Genomic DNA, 17,727 nt, shown 5'->3' on the forward strand with positions numbered 1-17,727 from the left:
GCCACCCCCGTGTGTCCCGTGTGTGTCCCTCCCCCCCGGATCGGAGCCCCCCCGGGGCGTACAGCGGGGGTCCCGGCTGGCCCCGCCGCCCTTCTGCCCCTCTCCCTTCTCTCCGCAGAGGTGAAGCGGGGCCACGGCACGCCGCCCCCCGTATCCCCCAAGCCCGCGCCGCCCCCACGGCGCCCAAGCCCCCCAAGCCCCACGCTGCCATCCAGTCGGTGAGCGCCAGCTCCACGCCGGCCCCGTCCCCTGCCCGGCAGCTGGGCGCTGCCGCCGCCAAGCCGTCCAGCACGCCGCCCTCGCTCTGCTCCAGCCCCGCCAAGCCCCTCTCGCCCGGTGCGCAGCCCCAGCAGGTGCCGGTGAAGCCGCCGCGCTCTGCCATCGCCGGCCCCTCCGTTGACAGCGTCGGCCCCGAGCTGGTGCAGCAGAAGCTGGAGGAGACGAGCGCGTCCCTGGCCGCCGCGCTGCAGGCCGTGGAGGAGAAGATCAAGCAGGAGGACAGTCAGGCGGCAGAGTAAGGGGCGCGGGGCTGCGCTGTGCTGTGCCACCCAGCTGCGTGGGGATGGGGGTCGGGAGGCCGCGAGCATCACGGGCGGGGGGGTCAGGCTGTGCTGTCACAGCGGGAGCAGGGCTGTGCCGGGGGTGACATTGCAGGGAAACTGCGCCGGAGCATCCTGGGGCCCTGGCTGGAGCTGTGTTGGGAAGGTGACGCTGGGGGACCCCGTGCCGGAGCAGCGCGGGCAGGGAGAGCCCGGGCGTGTGGGTGCACCGGGGGTTGCGTTGGAGAGGTGACAGTGGGGGACGCCGAGCCGGAGCGCGATGGGGCTGGGATGGCCTCAGCTGTGCAGTAGCACTGGGGTCTGCGCTGGGGAGGTGACACTGGGGACACGGTGCCGAGCACTGCAGGGCACAGAGGGGCAGAAGGGCCGTGCGCCGGGCAGAGGGGACCGTGCGGTGCCGCTGTCCCGTGCGTGGCGCTGACCCGTCCCCGCTGCTCGCCCAGCTCGGCCGTGGAGTCAAAGAGCACCGTGAGCATCCTGGACGACATCGGCAGCATGTTCGACGACCTGGCGGACCAGCTGGACGCCATGCTGGAGTGAGGGGCGCCAGGGCCCCGCGAACCTCAGGGCTTACGTGGGCACAAGGGCACAACGATCCACGACCCCACCAGCCCCACCGCCCTCCCTCGTCCCCTTTGTACAGCCGTACCCTCCCGGACATCCCGTCCCTCGGGGTTTGCACAAAGAAGAAGATACCTCAGGATTGTGCTCATGGACTCGGCGCCGGCTCCGGCAGGACTCCCTTTTGCAGAAGCAAAAAAAAAAAACCCACAAAAAACAAAACACAAACAACAGAAGAAACAAAGCAACATGCCCCGGACCGAAACGTCCCCCCGCCAGCTGCCGGGGCTCCGGGGGGGTCTCTCTACCTACCTGTCCGGTGGCCACCGCCATCGTGCCCGTGCCCTGCTGGCCCCAGTGCCATGGGTCGCCGCGGCCCGAATGTAGCACAAGCCCTGCCCGGCGTGGTGGCCCCGGTGGCAGCTCCGTCAGCGGCGTGCCACACGTCACCGATGGCGTTTGCTGGTGGCCGTGCTGGTGGCGGGTCCAGGTGGGCAAATGCACTTGGGTTCTTTTCTCCTTTTTTAATTTTCCTCTTTTAATTTTCTTTCTTTTTTCCGTCGTCGTTCGCTGGGGGCGGGCAGGGCGCGGGGTCCCACCATGACGTCGCACCGGGCTGGGGCTGCCCCGCGGAGGGATGCTGCCTGAGGGGCGCGGGGGCCCGGCCGTGGGGCTCCCCTCGGCGGGGGCTTCGCCTCGGGCGTGGGAAGGGGGTTTTGTTCGCGTTGGTCGCAAAGCGGGGAGCGAACGCCCCGTCTCGGGGCCCTCGGCAGCGCGGGCGGGCGGGGGGCAGCGGGACGTGCCCCTGCCCGGCCCCTCCCCGCCGGGGGAGAGGACAGTGATAAGCTATAAAGAAGTATTAATTTATTGGAGGGGAAAAAAAAAAAAGATATAAACCAGATTCCCCCCCCCCCAAATAATAAAAAGAATAAACTTTAACAAATATATATTTAAAAGATTTAAAAATATTAGCAATTATATATAAAGCAGTTTAAAAGAAATCAAGAGAAAACTGGATTTTAGCTTGAGAAAAACTATTAGATTATACTAAGCTGTGTGTCTTGTGGCAAACTCATTCTAAGAGTAGCACAATATTTACCTTTTCTCTGGGTGGAAGGTCCGTGCAAGCAGTTCTGTTGGGTCTTTCCGTTGGGATTCAGTGTCACGTCTTTATTTTTACACCATTAAGAACTCAAAGGATGTGCCTTGTTTTATGGAGGTTTTTGTTAATTCTTATCCTGGAGGTGTTTCATTTCTTTTGGAGTGTCTTCAGGTTTTGGTTTTGTTTATTGATTTTTTCTTTTTTTTTTTCTCTCGGCATTTGTTTGGTGTGCGCGTGTGGGTGTGCGTGGGTGTGCGTGCACGCGGGGGTGCGTGTGCTTGCGTGCGTTCTCCGGGACGCACCGCTGTATATTCATGTATAAACTGGAGTTGGAGTCTGGTTCAGTCGCTTGAGTCCTGATGAATGCATTTTTTGCTTGTGGTTTCAAAACAAAGTGTTGCTGTTCCTTCCTTTTCTTGAGACGTACAGAGTGGTCTCTCCCTCCGCCTTCCTCTCCCTCCCTCCTTCTCCCCCCCTTCCTCTCTCTCCCCCCGTCTCGCCCGTTGTGGTCGCTGATCCAGATGTGTTTGGCACAACTTTGAAATTTCTTTAAGAAAAAAAAAACCAAACAAAAAAGACTTTAAAAATAACAAAAAAAAAAAAAAAATCACCCGCCTGAAAATATCTGTTGAAAAGAAAAAAAATATGTATCTAAAAAACAAAATCCATAAAGTTCTACATGATGGATATATACATATATATATTTTTTATGATTAAGTTATGGACTCTGTATCGTATCCCATCTGTCAAGCTATGCATCTTGGTGCTTCTCCCTGCTCTTCTGTGCTTAGATTTCACCTCTACTCGTCTTACTCTTCCTATTCTGAATAGTAGATGGCTCGTGGTGCTGTGAAGAAGTTTGCTCCTATACGAAGTCTGGCAACAAATATTTAAAGAAAAATAAAAAAAATAAAACCCCTGCAGGCTCCCACCACTGTTTGTGTCCAAACAAATATCAGCCGGCACGTGCGATGGCTCCTGCCATGCAGCTGGGGCTGGCGAGCGGCCGCGGGGTCCCGGGCCGTGCTGGCGCAGCGGGCGTGCGGGTGCCGGATGCTGCAGTGCACGCGGGTCCTCGTGGCACGGTCGTGTCTGGCCGGGCGTACGTGCTGCACGGTTCGAGGCCACCCTTGGGTGCCTCTGCCCTGGCCAGGCTGGGTGCTGGGGGTGCTGTGGGGTGTGTGGCAGCCTGGCTGGCTGGGAACTGCTCTTCCGCCCGGGTGCCCAGTCCCTGCACCCCATTTTTCACAGCGGGTGCTGTGGCCGTGGCCATGCCCGCCCCTCCGGGGCAGCCAAGCCTGGCTCTTGGCAGCGGCCGCAGGGTGGACGGGCGCAGGCTGGAGGCAGGAGCTGCCGCAGGACCAGTGCTGGCCACCGGCTCCCACTGAGAGCGAGAGCCTGCAATAAGTCACGCTGGCCAGGAACAACTCTTTCTGCTTTTATTGTCAATGAAGAAATAATCAAATCTATATTACAATCTTAAAAACAGTAGAAAATGTGAGTAAAAATGCAACGGAGGCTTCTTCTCTTTAATGTGGAGACCATTATTACAGGGTGGTGAACAATGGGCTTGTGTTATTTGATTTGAGAACTAGCTGTGGCATAAAAATCGTACCTGGCTACTCAAGAAAACACCTCTTCCCAGATGGATCAGCCTGACATCTTGGCAGTAAAATTAAATAGTAGAGACAGAAAGGGGTGGGGGTCCCAACCCAGGGCAAGGCTTAATGCTCAGTTCTACCATTTACAAAGGGACCAGCCTCCCAGTGTCACCGCCCTGGCCAGGCCAGCTCCCGCCTGTGAGAAGCTGAACCGTTGAGTCTCAGCACTGGCCGAGGGCTGCGCTGCATCTGCACCGGTGCCCTGCGGGGCTGCCCTGGCCTGGAGGCCCAGCTTCGCCCAGCCCTGGCCCCAGAGGATGCTTCCCAGCTGGGGGGATGCAGGCAGAGGAGGGCATCCTGCGGTGCGGAAGGCACTGGCACCGAACGGCTTCCTCTGCGTTTCCGATCATACACGGCAGATCTGAGGGAGCATCCGGAGCATCTGTGGGCCAGACCCGTCCTGAGAGCTGCCAGCCGGGGTCCTTGCGGGTGGGGGAACTGGCCGATGGGCAGCAGCAGGCAGTGGTCGGTGCGGAGAGGAACTGCAGCAGTTATTTCATAGTGGTGTTAGTCACCCAGCAGGCCATCGGAGGGGAGGAGTTTTTGGTCTTTCAGTGTGCAGGACTAGTGTGGCGTTCTCGCTAGCACGTCCAGACCTGCGGAGGAGAGAACAGAAACCCATGGCAGTGACTGTTCTGAGCAGCTCTGTGGGCTTCTCTTCATCCTCTTGTGGAGCTTCCCTTTGGGCTTCCAGCATCCACAATGCCCTCTGTCAGGAGTTAAACCTCCCACCCGTTGAGGACCATCCCCTTGTTTGTTTGAAGACGGCTCCTAACTCATTTAATGCCCTAGTTCTGGTACTGGAAGAGGCCAAACCATCAAGGAGAAGCCTGAGGAAACCGACCTTTACAGTGCTGTCCACGGCGCCGGAGAAGAGGCGTCCCCTGGAGACCGCGAGGGCAGTGACGCTACCCTGGTGTCGCAGCAGCGTCTGAGTACAGATCATGTTGTCCATGCTCCACACCTACGGGCACACAGGAGGCATCAGCCAAGCGAGCGGCACGGGGCTCTGGCACATCCCGAGCACCGGGAGGGACGGGGGATGTGAGTGCCACAGGGCTTGAGCCGAGTGACACAAAGTTAATACGAGGCCACGTGGCATGCAGGGATGAGGATCCCTCGTCCTCCCTTTCCCTCAAGGCTGTCCATTCTTTAACAACAGTGCCAAATGCACAGACGCAGCTGCACGTCCCTGGACACGTACCCTGAGAGACCGGTCATACGATGCACTGAAGACTTTGGTTTGATCCGGTGTGGAGATGACAGCGAGGGCGTAGACCGTACCCACGTGCCCGGTCAGCGTGCGGACTTGTTCCTTTGTCTCTATATCCCAGACCTGCGGGATGAGAGCAGGGCTGAGACTGCACTGGGCTGCAGACCACCAACTTCTCCTCCGAGAGGTGTTTCCACCTCCACGCACACCTCGAGGGTGGGTGCTGTGCACGCATGCTCTGGGTGTGCCATAAAGGGGACCAGCAGAGCCAGGCCCCCATCTCCTTGCCCCTCTCTCCCAGCCTCAAGCCAACGAATGCATTAAACCCTGCAGCCCTTACATGGATGAGGTTCTCGTAGGTGCCACACACAATGTGGTGGTTTGTCACAGCGATGGAGTAGACGCTGCCTCCTGACGTCTGCAGCACGTGGACACACTCCAAGTTGCGGATGTCCCAGATCTGAAAGAGACGCCAGAGCAAAGGCAGGATAAGACCCATGCAGGGACCTCTCTCCAGGAGGGAGCTCCCTTGAAGCTCTTCTCCAGCCACGCACGGAGTCAGCCTGGCTCCATGTGTGTCCAGATCACATCTTTAAGAACAAATCTGTCTGGTTGGGAATGCTCAGTACTGATGAGCAAAGTCACACTATCTTATTTAGCTGCCCGGCTTTGAACATCCAGGATGAAAAAGTTGTGGAGATTGCACACCCTTTGTGTGTGACTATGCACACACATGTGCACACACAACCCAGTCCTTGAAAGCCCTAAAAACTGATGCAGACAAATGAATGGGGATTTATTAACACTGAGGAGGGAAACTTCAAATTCTCTTGTGTCACCCAGATGCCGAGAGGTGAACTATTCATCAAAGCCTGAGCCAACACAGATGAGGGCATCTCAGAAACCACACACAGATTTATGGTAACTCCGCAGCCAGACAGTGACCTTCTCCTCTTATCAGCAGGACTGTCAGCGCAGATAACGCTGCGGCAGCTGTGGAGGCAGCGTGAGGCGCCGTAGCTGTGAGGCCGCGTTTTATCTTAGCGAGCATCCCCCAGCAGCTGCGCTCCCAAGGACCAGCCAGAGCCCGGCCTTTGTGCCTGCAAAGATGCAATCGGCGCAGTAAAATCCAGCGTGTCAGCAACGCTACAGCAGTGCTCTCCCATCCTAGCGGCTACCTTTTGTCCTGCTCCACCAACCCATGCTGCAGAATACAGATACGTAGAGGCACGGGGAGAGCCGATGGCTTACAGTTGCCGTGAGTCTCAGGGTCCCACCTTGATTGTTTGGTAAGATCCGCTGTAGAGATAGTTTTGAGAAGCCACCAGTGCTCGCACCCAGTGATTGAGACCTGTCAGCTCCTTCTTCAGTTTGAGCTCGGTACCTACAATATCCCAGACCTGCGGAAAGCACAAACACACACACACACATGGAGGAGGGTCTCAGTGGGACTGGGCAGTGATGGGGCAGAACAGGTCAGCCTCTAGCTCGGGGGCCAGGCGCTGCCCACCCCTGCCCAGCCAGCCAGCCAGCTCACCACCAGGCCCTACCAGCTCACTAAGGGGAACCTCGTGCTGGGTCTCCTGCCCCGTGGGAATCGCCTGAACCCACTGACTTGGGTAGATAAAACACACAATAACTATGCTGAATAGGCATGTTCCCTGAGGGCCTGGGAGAGTTCACGTGGAGCCTGCAGTATCACTGGCAGAGACCCTTCCCTAGCAGAACCATGAGCTTGAAAAACCTAAACCAAATCTACAGTGAAGAACTGCTCTGGACTTCTACTCCCAGTCTGTCCGCACAAAGCTCCATTCCCGCAGCTCCTGGGAAACCCTGGCCAAAACCCCCAGCACGCAGGGATCGACGGATCTCACCCTGCCGCTCCCAAGCGGCGCTACCGGCCTGCTCGGCTCATCTGGCACAAAGTGGCTGGGGACGACAAAAACAAAAGGCCCCAAGTTCTCCTTCTGCTTAGTGCTGTCTCATTGCTCCTCCAGCCCCGTGCGCTCTCTAGATAGCTGAACCAGGCCCCAGATAAAGAAAAGAGCATGCACCCTCTTACAGATGGACGGTCCCATAAGCTGTCTCACCAGGAGCTGGAAGCAGAACCAAGGGAATCTAGCCAAGGCTTTAAAGGGCAACTTGCAAAGCTGTTCCCTGATTTCTGCATGGTAAAGAATGCGGATTCAAGATCCTCTGGAGGGGGTTTCAAAACAGGCAGCCTGAATCCCTAGCCAATTCTGGACCCCAGAAACAATTCCCAATGGTCTGAGCAGGTCCGTTGGGGGCCCAGGGACACACACATTCAGGAACTGCCAAGATACTCCACCTGCAGTCTCAGGTCTACAGAGTTAGAAGAAACAAAAGTGTTTTTTCAGCCAGGTCCCAGAACATCTCTGACTTCAGCACAGAGCACGGGCTAAACCTCTGCAGTGCTACCTGCTCTGTGTGGCTGCACTTCTCTGTGTGGCTGAGGAGAGCGTAGTAACAAGGTCACCTACAGACCAAAAGGCTTCCTCCTGTTTGGACACTGCTGCCTGACAGTTTGCACCATCGGTCCCCAACCAGACCAAGAGCAGCCACCCCAGAGCTTCACCTTGATGGCTTTGAGAGAGCCGCTGAACAGCATGTTGTGCGAGGAGACCAAAGTGCAAACAGGATTGTCATGTGCTCGGATCGTGTTCACTTTCTGCAGGTTTTGAATATCCCAGACCTGCAAAGGAGAAGAAGAGCGCTTGTGAGGGGCAGGGGCAGGCACAGGCCCCTTGTGCTGAAGCCCTTCCTCTGCCTCTGGAGGCAGGCAATCGCGCACAGGCAAAAACACAGGCAGGACAGGGCACTTGCATGAGCCACTGACCCAGCTCAGAGCACCAGCTCCCCACGCAGGAGCGGGGAGTGGGAAATCCAGCCTGCAGGAAACACCCAAATCTGACCCACGAGTAACTTGGCTGAAGGCAGTGGATAAAGCACACACGGGTTATCAGTCTTACACCACTGGCAGCTAAAAAGCCTTATAGAAAAAAGGATGCAGGTCCCTGCTCTACAACAGCCTGGGGCTGGCCTGCAGATCTCACATCCCAACTGCGAAGCGGAGCAGGGGTCCTGGGTACTCACGATAATGGTGCAGTCAGCAGAGCCACTGTACAGCTTGTTCCTGTAATGTCACCAGAAAACAAAAGGAGGTCAGCGAGGGAGAGCAATGAGCGCAGGGTCCCAGCTCATTCCCAGGCACCGTGCTGGGCGAGGAGCCGCAGTCTCACAGCCTCACTGGGCCAAGACCAAACACACCAACCCCAGGAGCAGAGCCCAGATCTCATAGGGAGGCCAGGCTGGATTGGCCCTTGGAGCAGGAGGCCAGGCACCCTGCTGGTGACCAGGGAAGGAAGCCAGGACAGCAGGGGAGGCCAAAAATACGTGCTTTGTCGATTTTTAAAGAGCAAAGAGGTAAGATGTGCCTTTCATGCACAATCTTGCACGTGCAGGACTGAGGACAGGAATTCTAGGGGCATGCTCAGGAGCCCCAGTGCTCTCCCCGCTCTATCCTGCAGGGGCAGGTGTCCCTCTCCACTCACCCCTGGATGCAGAGAGCCAGTACAATTCCATCGTGACCCTCCAAGGTCTTTTGGCACTTGTATGTGGTACAGGTATCCCACACCTAACAGGAAACACAAGTCAGGAAAGGGTCACACGCCGGCAGACAGAGCAGCTGGGGACCCGGGCAGGATGTCAGCAAAGCCACAAAAGCACCGAAACAAGGAAACAGGCTGTCACCTGGGCACCTGCCTTCCGGGCTCCCAGGCAGAGATAAGCTTGTCTAGGAAAGGAAATTTACTGCAAAGGGTCAGGCTGAAGTTAATGAGACACTGGACAGCAGCAGGCATCAGCCCTCTCCAGCACTGCCTTTCACACTGACCCAGAGAAGCAGCTCTCAGGCTCCTGCTTTACCAATTCACACCCCGTCCTAGGGCTCCCATGGCACAGCACAGCCTCCTCTGCCACTGCAAAGGTTTTCCCCACCGAGCACACACTGCTCTCTCAAAAGAGGGAACATGGCAATGTGGTGCCCAGAGCAGCCAGGACTGGGGAGAAAGCTGCTTTCTTTCAATAAAGTACAGCTATGTCCATTTTCTTCCATGTGGCTCTTGCTATCGCTCAAAGAAACTAAACCAAAGCTCTGCTCCTGGCAGGGCTAGTCGCGGCAGCCCGCGTGGCTCCCCAGCCTAGCCATCAGCCACCAGCAGCCAACACAGTGACATTGGGAACTGTTGTTCAGGTTGCACTGGAGCAGTGCTGTCAGTTTGAGTTACTGAAAACAGGACAAAGAAAAACAAACATGCCATAAAATGGAAAAAGGACATGTTTGATCAGGGGAAAATGTTTTTTTCAAAGATGATTTTTTTATAACAAGGGAAAATAAAACCTGAAGCTGAAATAGGCTTGGATGCCCTAAACGCCACAGAAAGCAAAACCAGGAGCAGGAGGAATGAGATTCTAATCAGGGCTTTGCAAAAACCACTATTTGTCTCTCGATTTCACTATCACATAACATTTCCTTGCAGAGAATTTTGCCCAACTATAACCGCAAAGAATCATTCAAGATTCTTTGGGAGAAACTTTGGGAAGTGACATCCCCCCACCCCACAAACTGCAGCTCAGCTTCTGTCCCACCTGAAGCACATTTACAAATGCAGAAGATACAGAGAAGAGGCAAGCTCTTACCTTAATGGTTTTGTCTGAAGAGCCACTGAAGAGCAAGTCTCCTATGGAGTAAACGCATAAACACCAGACAGGGCCCTGGTGTCCCACAAAGGTCCCCTTGCACTTGAAGATCTGCTGAGGATCATAGGCTACAGAAACAAGAGGGCAGGTGAGAGGTGGGAGAATGGTGCTGCGCCATGTCACGGTGAGCTTGGAGGAGACAGAGCTCCCTGCACTGGCCCAGCAGGTCCTCCTTGCACTTCACGTTGTTGCAGGCCAGAAGGAACCGTGAGACCCTCCCAGTCTGGCTGGAGGGTCTCATGTTCCACCCTTACAGCTCATTGACTTATTCCTTTGAGCCCCAGGACTCATTTCCCTAATGCAACTCCCGGGCTAGACCTAGGGAGGCCAGAGATGCAGAGTCCACTTGACATCTCCCCCAGCAGCTAATAACCCTGCAGCACTGTGAGCTCCCCTTCAGCCAGTGCTTCTGGCAAACCCTCCCACCAGTATTTTCTTCCTGCAGCAGCGGTGATCCTGTGAAAAAATCACTGCTGCACCCAGAGACAACTGTGACCATGCCTAAAAGGGCTCACTGGGCCATCAACCCAAACCCAGCCTGAGAGGATGAAAACCACATGCATACTCACATCCAAGGATGCCCATGTTGAGCCGAGCATTAATGTGGGAGAGTTCATCCTGAAAAACACAACAAGCTGCATGAGCTGCAGAGCCATCAAGACCAGTCTGCCCTTCTGGGCATGGCTTTAAGACTGTCCCCCTCTACTGCTAAAACCACTCTTGCCTTTGGACAGGTCTTGACTCCCTATGAAGGACCTCCTTCAGCAGCTGACTCATTCTCTGATGGGAGGTCTCCTGCTCTAGGACTGCATGCATACATCCCTCTGTCACCTCCCTCCAGAGACCACTGGGCTCTGACAGCATCTCAGACCTGCACTAAACTCTTCAGTATTCAGGCAGGCACAGAAATACCTTTCAGAATATACTGTCCTTGCTCTGCCATTCACCAGACTGCTAAAAATAATCAAATCTGTTATGGGGACTGCTTGCTCAGCTGGGCTCTTGAAGCCCACCTTGCTGGAGAAGAATTGGAAGGTGTCTTTGTAGTCTCCTCCACAGCCTGGTCCCTACTGCATCCATGGGGACCCTCTTCTTTAGCATGCTTAGGTAAACCAGGGTGAGCTCCTCCTGATCAGTACATCCAGCGGGATGCAGTCTGCCTGAACTAGGAATGTCTGCCTAACATCAGTGCTTGAATAATGTCCAAAATCATGAGACAGGTCTCACTCCCAGCTTGTTAGCAGGGATCTGCTTATCTTCCTGCTTTCTCTGCAGGCAGGGAGAAGGGCGTACTGTCCCTGGCTAGTATAAAAGGTACAGGAGTGCCCAGGTTTTGGAGTAGAGGGCTCTCTCCTTGCTGCAGGGGTCCTTTCCTCTGGTAACACATTTCGAGAGCAGCAACAGGGTGAGAAAAGACAGCAGAAACAGTTAAAACAGCAGCTCAGATGCAGTGACCAGAATGTGCTCACTAAGCTGCCTTTAACAGCCTAGAGGAAACCTTCACCCAGACCCCAGCTGCAGTAAAAGCAAACCAAACCTGGGGTGAGCAGAGCCAGCAAGCAAGAGGGAACCTGAAAGACTCCCCCCACTGCAGGAGAAGCCTGACTAGTAGCAGAGCCAGCAGCTAACTGCACGCAATCCCTTTTCAGCCCCAGGGCCCGGCCCCCTCCTCACGTTCAGCATGGAGGCGTCCCTGCGGAACTCCATCAGGTCCTCGCTCAGCTTGCTCTGATTCTCGTCCAGCACATCTACAAGAGATGGAGAGGCCCATAGTCACTGCAGAGTCAGTGACAACGTCCAGGGGAACAGGCAGAGGACACCCGCTGCCACCTAATCTCTGAACAAAGAGGGAGGAGAATCCACTGCTGTTATCAGCAGGGAAAAGCAAGAGGGTGTCTGCTACTCAAATGCAAATTGTACTTGGATGCTGAAGACGCAACAAATTTCAGAGGCGAGACAGGGCTGGGCACAGCAAAGGTGTCCAGGAACCATGCTCGCTCCAGGGTAGCTGCATTGTTGGCTATTCGACTCACTGATTTTTATGGGGGCCTGTGCCCATGGACTGCACAGGAAAAAGTCACAGGAGAAAGGTGGTAGCTGCCTGCAGACACTTCGAGGACTTGCCATGTGATCGGTGACTGGAGGATTAAGTCCCATGATGTTCTGGCAGCAGGGGAAGTCGATGAAACCCCTATTTGTTCCTCTGCAAGGAATATCTGAACCTCCTGAAACCTGCTCACCACCAGTTTTAAACATGGAATGAATCCTGTAATGCACCACCCTAACAAAGACCTGCCCTGTCCCTACAGCTCTGATCATAGAGCTTGTCCAGCGCAGACTCACCAAACTTGAGCTCCAGGTTCTTCTCCAGCTGATCGATTTTCTCTGAGAGCTTCCCCAGCATGGAGCGCAGGAAGGCAATTTCCTGGTCCTTCTGGGCCATTGCCACCTGCATCTCATGGAAGCGATCATCTGTCTGCTGCAGGAACTCCTTCAGACCCTCGAACTTGCACGTCTCCAAGTGGGTCTCATACGTGTCTTGATTTCCTATGAATGTACACCTACAAGGGGAAGGCAGATGCTGGCTGGAGCCGGGCTCACACTGGAGACCTCCTTGCTCAGCTGGTCGCTGAGAGGGAGGTCTGAGGCCTGTGTGGGTCCCCAGCTGTGCTGCTCCTCCCACCAGGAGCAGTGGTACTGTGGTTCACCATCCTGCTGGGTGCAGGCAACTGCAGGGCAACACAGAGGCCAAGCAGCTGCCATTCTTCCGGCTGGGGCACTGGCCCCAAACTGAAATGTCTGTCTGTCTGTCTAAGTAGTTGCAAGGAAAAGCAGATCTTGGGCAAGAGACAGAATGTGGTGTCAGTTCGTATGCTCACCAGGAGCCCAATCTAAGAGCCATCAAAACCAATGGAAAAAACTGCAGCTGACCTCAGCAGGTGCTGACTTGGGCCTGCAGCATGGGAAGGAGTCAGGGCTGCTCTGTCACGACTTGCCTTGCTCTGCTTCTGCCAAGACATCTCTTCCTGCAACAGGAACCTTAACTGAGCATCCTGCGGGGAACCCCCAGCCCGGGCTGCACTCCTGTTCAGGTGACAACCAACCCTCTGAGGCTGACCAGCACTTCCCTTGCCCTGGGACTGGTTTGAAAGACTGCTATGGTGCTTGCATTACTCTTGTACTCATCCTCCTTCCTGCGTGGCTCTGGCCACATCCACTGCGCTGACTCTCCTCCCGCTGGTTCTTCTGCCTACACACCTCAGCCTCCTCCTCGGCTGCCAGCAGGGTTTAGAGCTGGGCAGCGTGACCTGCTCGTTCTCAACAAGAGGCTCAGGGGCTGCCTTCTGCAAGCCCTGCAAGCCTGATCTCAGCTTCAGGCCAGTGCACAGCACTGGGCAGAGCTGCTCAGAGCCCATGGGGCTATCCCAAGGCTGCAGTAGCCAAAAAGCAGCTCAGAAATGAGCTCAGTGCATCCTTCCCACTAAAAAACAACAACTCCTTACCCGTATTTGGAGTGGGGACATTTTATGTGCTCGCACTCTTTCAGATGTGCCTCCAGGTTCATTTTCAGGAGAGGTGGGCAGCTGGGGTTATTGGGGCAGCGAACCGGCCTGTAATCACAGCTGCTTTCATGATCTCTGCCCATGGAGAGAAGCAAAAGGAGGGAAAATCAGCAATAAGCAAAAATTAATGGAAACAACACAGATTGTCAGGAAAGGAGCAAACCAGCCCTGTGAGACTGTCAGGTGATCGAAAGCCTCCTGCTCTAAGACTGCAATTACAGCTTTAAATTCTCATTTGGCCAGTAAGTTGAGAGTAATAATAAGCCACATTTATGCAGGGAACATCTACTTCTGCAGCTGATCAACTGAGCCTTCAGGCAGCTATCAACAACAGGCAATGGCCAGGTGATAGGGAAGACAGTGAATGCATTTAGGATGGGGAGGGAGATAGATTTCAGATTCCTAGGATATAACTAGGATAACTCCTCTTACAAAAAGAATCCCAGAGTCTCTGACCATAGCCACAGCGTTTCACACCAGAGGTGTGAGGTGGCTGTCTTCACAGCGTATCCCCTGTCCCGATGCTGAGACACTCAGGTAAGCTGGGAGCAGAGAACAGTGTCCTTTCCCTGAGACCAGCCCATCTGCCATCACCCTAAGACTGAGACATAGTAGAAAGAACTGTCCCCTCAAGTCACCCTGCCCATTCCCACACCCCTGCACACCCCCACAGAGCACTGCTGGCGGGAGCTGCACTGTCCCCAGGAGCCACAGGGCAGCTCAGATACGACAGCAGATTGCTGGTGGTGGAGCCCCTTCCCTGGAGAGGCTGCACGCTGGTAACAAGCCACTTACTTCCTGGCACTCAGTTTAATTGCGAACGGACATCCACGGGGGTCCACCTCGAAGGCAGCGGGCTTGCTGCTGGCTGCAGGCCGGCAGCCATACTTGCAGTGAATGAAGAGCTCCCCGATCTGCTCAGCCACCGCAATGTTGTTAACCACTACGGTCAGTTTGGCATTGTCCACGGGGCACTTCTCTGCCAGGTGGGGAAGCAAAAGAGAGAGAGAGAGTCAGCAAGGGCTGAGATACTGGAGGAGATTTTAGTTTTTTGCCTTCTCTGGCCAAGACAGCCAACACCCAGATGGGTGGCAATGGAATGAGCCATGAATATTCACAAGGTCTGCAAGCCACTATCTCTGGTTTGCCTTGGGGCTTGGTGAAAAGTTACAGTTTATGTTAATCCATGATAATTTGAGCTAGCTGCCAATGAAGGAAGGCCACACTAATTCAGACTACCTTGTGCTTGCTGAAGTGTGAGAGTATGCACAGGCAGTGACCACAAATCAGCAGATGCCCCGTACATAACCCGTTCCCCCACCCAGGCCTGGGGCTCAGCTCCTCTGCTGCCAGCGGGGCACTGCAGGCCAGGGATGCTGCAGGGAAGGAAAGACACGAGCTTTGAGGGCAGGAGCAAAACTGAGCAACTCAGGATTGCAACTGCAAAGCCTTTTGCTACAAATCTGTTGGTTGGGATAGATATAGCACAACATGGTGACAGAGGGCTAGCATGCAAAGCAGACGGACCCCTCACATGTGGAAGATGAACATCTTAAGGCAGAAAGAGCTGCTGTTTTGCTGGACTCCCCAGGCAGCCTCCTCAGGGCTCGCTGTTCTGGTAATACGAATGGCTTGGCTTTGTGCTGAACAACAGCTTTCCAAGAGGGGCACAGGCTCATGCCAAATAAAAGTCTTTTTTGTAGCGCAGAGTCCAAACCAAGCGGGACCTGGTTAGGCCAGGCCAGCAGCCAGACACTTGGGCTCCACGAGGTTTCTGGAAGAGCTGGGTGAGCTAAAGCAGCTCTGTGTGGTGCTGCTGTGCATGGGCAGAGAGAATGGTGCTGTGCATCAGTCAGCGGGCCAGAGAGCTGGCACTAACGGGGTGGGGGAGGAGGGGTTTGATAGGTCTCTGCCAAACATGGCCCCCCTGTTCCTTAGACAGGCAGCCACAGAAAGCTTTCTGCCTGAAATCAATGGGTCAGCTCTGTGCGAGACATGTATTATCCTGGGATTATCCACTGCATATTCCAGGATTTGAGAACATCCTGTGCCCAAGAGCCGGGCCTATCCCTCTAGTGCCCATGCTACAGTGCGTACCATCGGAGCTCCGAGCTGCACAGCCGCCCGTGCCCCAGCCCTTCACTGCTGCAGTGGCAGCCTGTGACTGACAGCTTGCTTTAAGCCCTTCAGACATCTTTCTGCAGGTTTCTTTTTAAGTGAAAGCAAACAAACCAGAAAATAACAGCGTTTTGGCTGATCACACAAGAACAGTTCTGTACTCACCAGATGTTAAGGCACATCTTCTACAAAATGTGTGCTGTGGAGACAAAGAGGAACAGCAGCGTCAGCGTAAACAATATCGGACAAATTATTCCCTGCGGCTAACGATGGGAAAGGTGGGAGATACTAAAGGCTGTGGCACAGGGGCCTCAGCAGCTGTTCTGCCTACTTTATAGCTCAGCGTGCTCTTGAGTCTGCACCACAGGGCAAGAAACAGCTGCTTGCTCAGGCAGCTAAGAGTGCAACACGGGTCCTGTTCCTGAGAAGTATTAAGTGCATGGTTTGAAGCTTTGAGGGTTCTGCCCTGTTCAAGATCAGACCATGATCACAGTGCAAGCCAAAGCCCCGGACATGTTCTGCCACACTCTGATACTCCCACCCTGCAAGTCTGCATGCGGTTTCTCTTCTTCACCCTTCACTTAGTCTATGTCATTCCTCTCATTTCCCTGAGAAGTCCTCAAGGGGAAGAGTAAGGGGAAGTCTGGCCTCTCCCTGTCCTTGGCCACTCAGCCCATCACATATATCCCTCTGTAGCTCTTCTAATGTAGCTGAAGCTGTCCTGTTGTCAGGTGGACAGGACAGCTGGTTTGTAAGCCCATTAAATGCACTGTAAATTTTGCCACTTTAAATAGCTCTCTATCTCTCTATTCTCACAGCAGAAATGTATGGTAACAATTTTAACTTGATAAAGTAGCAAATTCAATCTAACATGCTAATGAATATAAAGAGAAGAACAAAGGCTGCAGCAATTTACTGGTCCTGAACTTGCCCTGTGCGTTCCCTGGAGCCTCCTCAGCCACATTCCCCTGCCACAGGGCCAGCGCTTGGCAGCAGCGCTGGAGAGGCTGCAAGTCACTCTTCAGAGCCGTTATCTGCTGCCCTGCTCACGCGGCCTTTTCCTGCCCTGCACAGCTGTAGGGTGCTCTCTCCAGAGCTGCCAAACCAGGACTGCAAATGAAGCCAGTCTGCTTCCTGCAGCAGATTCTTTTTTCTATATTAACCAGTAAATCTCGGTGTCTCCATGAAGAGCTGCTTACTGAAATGGCGCAGCGAAACTGCACCAACTTCCAACACCTTTGGGGATAGCACCCTCATTGCAATAAACAATCCTGCTCTCTGCTTTTGTTGCTATAGCTCCATCCTAGAAATCAGAAGCACGTCAGAAGCATTAGAGAGCCCGTCACAAAGCCATCTTTCTTCACACGTAGCACAGAAGCAGAAATAATATACAGTTTCTATTAAATCCCGGTAAAATGGAATCTAGAAGAATATTCATAATACTCTGTGCCTTTCATTAGAGGATCTCAAATCCCTTTGCAAGCATTAACGAAATAAAGCTTCAAGCCATTCTTGTTTTATAAGAAACACTTTCTTCACAACTGAAGAGCAGCCGTTCCTGGGGTGCCCAGGAGGCAACAGCACGCTGCAGAGCCCTTCAGGACAGGGAACGAGGAGTTTTAGACCTCACTGAAGCCACACCAAGGAGACTGAATGTGGGCAGGATAGGGAGGCTGACAGTACAGCTCTCCTGGGAAAAGCAGCCCAATTTTAAGCAAGCCCCAGGCTTCTCCGGCTAACTGCAGAGTGCCCCGCACACGCCACTGCAGACTGGTTCAGAGCTGCCTTGCAGGGAAATCTAACACATGTCCATCAGCATCTCTGCTCCTACGCTGGCCTGGCTTCCCCGGTCAGGGCTGCCTCATCTTTGCTCACTCAGGCTGACAGTCACTGGGGACAGTCAGGGCTTCACTATAGCTCACACAGGAACATCTGTGGAGCCCACGCTCATGATTTGGACGAGCACTGCCTTACCCCACAGGTTGTGATGACTGGATCCTTAAACACACTACAGCACAGCTGGCAGCACAGCTTCACGGATGGTTGTTCAGCAAATACCAGTGGCTCCTGAAGAGGAGGAGAGAAAGGGACAAAGAGAGCACAAGCATTAGTCCAAACGCAAGAGCCTCCAGCTCTGCAGAAGGAACAAAACAGCTCTTCAGTGGTGAGC

At 54.4% G+C, this 17,727-nt stretch overlaps 2 protein-coding genes across 4 annotated transcripts in view; one reads left to right on the plus strand and one right to left on the minus strand.

Moving 5' to 3' along the window:
* Window positions 1-2,747, plus strand: part of CASKIN1 (CASK interacting protein 1) — a 33,938-nt gene extending 31,191 nt beyond the window's left edge. Inside the window, 3 exon segments of the mRNA XM_072878468.1 lie at window positions 119-175; window positions 178-514; window positions 1,004-2,747. Of these exon segments, the coding sequence (XP_072734569.1) occupies window positions 119-175; window positions 178-514; window positions 1,004-1,100 (491 nt within the window). The 3' untranslated portion in view covers window positions 1,101-2,747.
* A 901-nt stretch (window positions 2,748-3,648) lies between these two features.
* The window catches only part of TRAF7 (TNF receptor associated factor 7), a 37,252-nt gene continuing 23,173 nt past the window's right edge, over window positions 3,649-17,727 (minus strand). For all 3 annotated transcript variants that reach the window (XM_072877925.1, XM_072877926.1, XM_072877927.1), the window contains exons 6-21: window positions 17,532-17,624; window positions 15,723-15,756; window positions 14,235-14,418; window positions 13,380-13,514; window positions 12,220-12,437; window positions 11,551-11,624; window positions 10,446-10,494; window positions 9,817-9,944; window positions 8,670-8,752; window positions 8,212-8,251; window positions 7,694-7,810; window positions 6,375-6,497; window positions 5,438-5,557; window positions 5,089-5,220; window positions 4,729-4,848; window positions 3,649-4,480 (exon numbers count right to left, since the gene is read on the minus strand). In XM_072877925.1, the coding sequence (XP_072734026.1) occupies window positions 4,466-4,480; window positions 4,729-4,848; window positions 5,089-5,220; window positions 5,438-5,557; window positions 6,375-6,497; window positions 7,694-7,810; window positions 8,212-8,251; window positions 8,670-8,752; window positions 9,817-9,944; window positions 10,446-10,494; window positions 11,551-11,624; window positions 12,220-12,437; window positions 13,380-13,514; window positions 14,235-14,418; window positions 15,723-15,756; window positions 17,532-17,624 (1,665 nt within the window). In that variant the 3' untranslated portion in view covers window positions 3,649-4,465. The remainder of the gene's footprint in view (window positions 4,481-4,728; window positions 4,849-5,088; window positions 5,221-5,437; window positions 5,558-6,374; window positions 6,498-7,693; window positions 7,811-8,211; window positions 8,252-8,669; window positions 8,753-9,816; window positions 9,945-10,445; window positions 10,495-11,550; window positions 11,625-12,219; window positions 12,438-13,379; window positions 13,515-14,234; window positions 14,419-15,722; window positions 15,757-17,531; window positions 17,625-17,727) is intronic.

The sequence above is a fragment of the Ciconia boyciana genome, chromosome 13 (assembly GCF_034638445.1).
Source record: "Ciconia boyciana chromosome 13, ASM3463844v1, whole genome shotgun sequence".
Classification (NCBI taxonomy): domain Eukaryota; kingdom Metazoa; phylum Chordata; class Aves; order Ciconiiformes; family Ciconiidae; genus Ciconia; species Ciconia boyciana.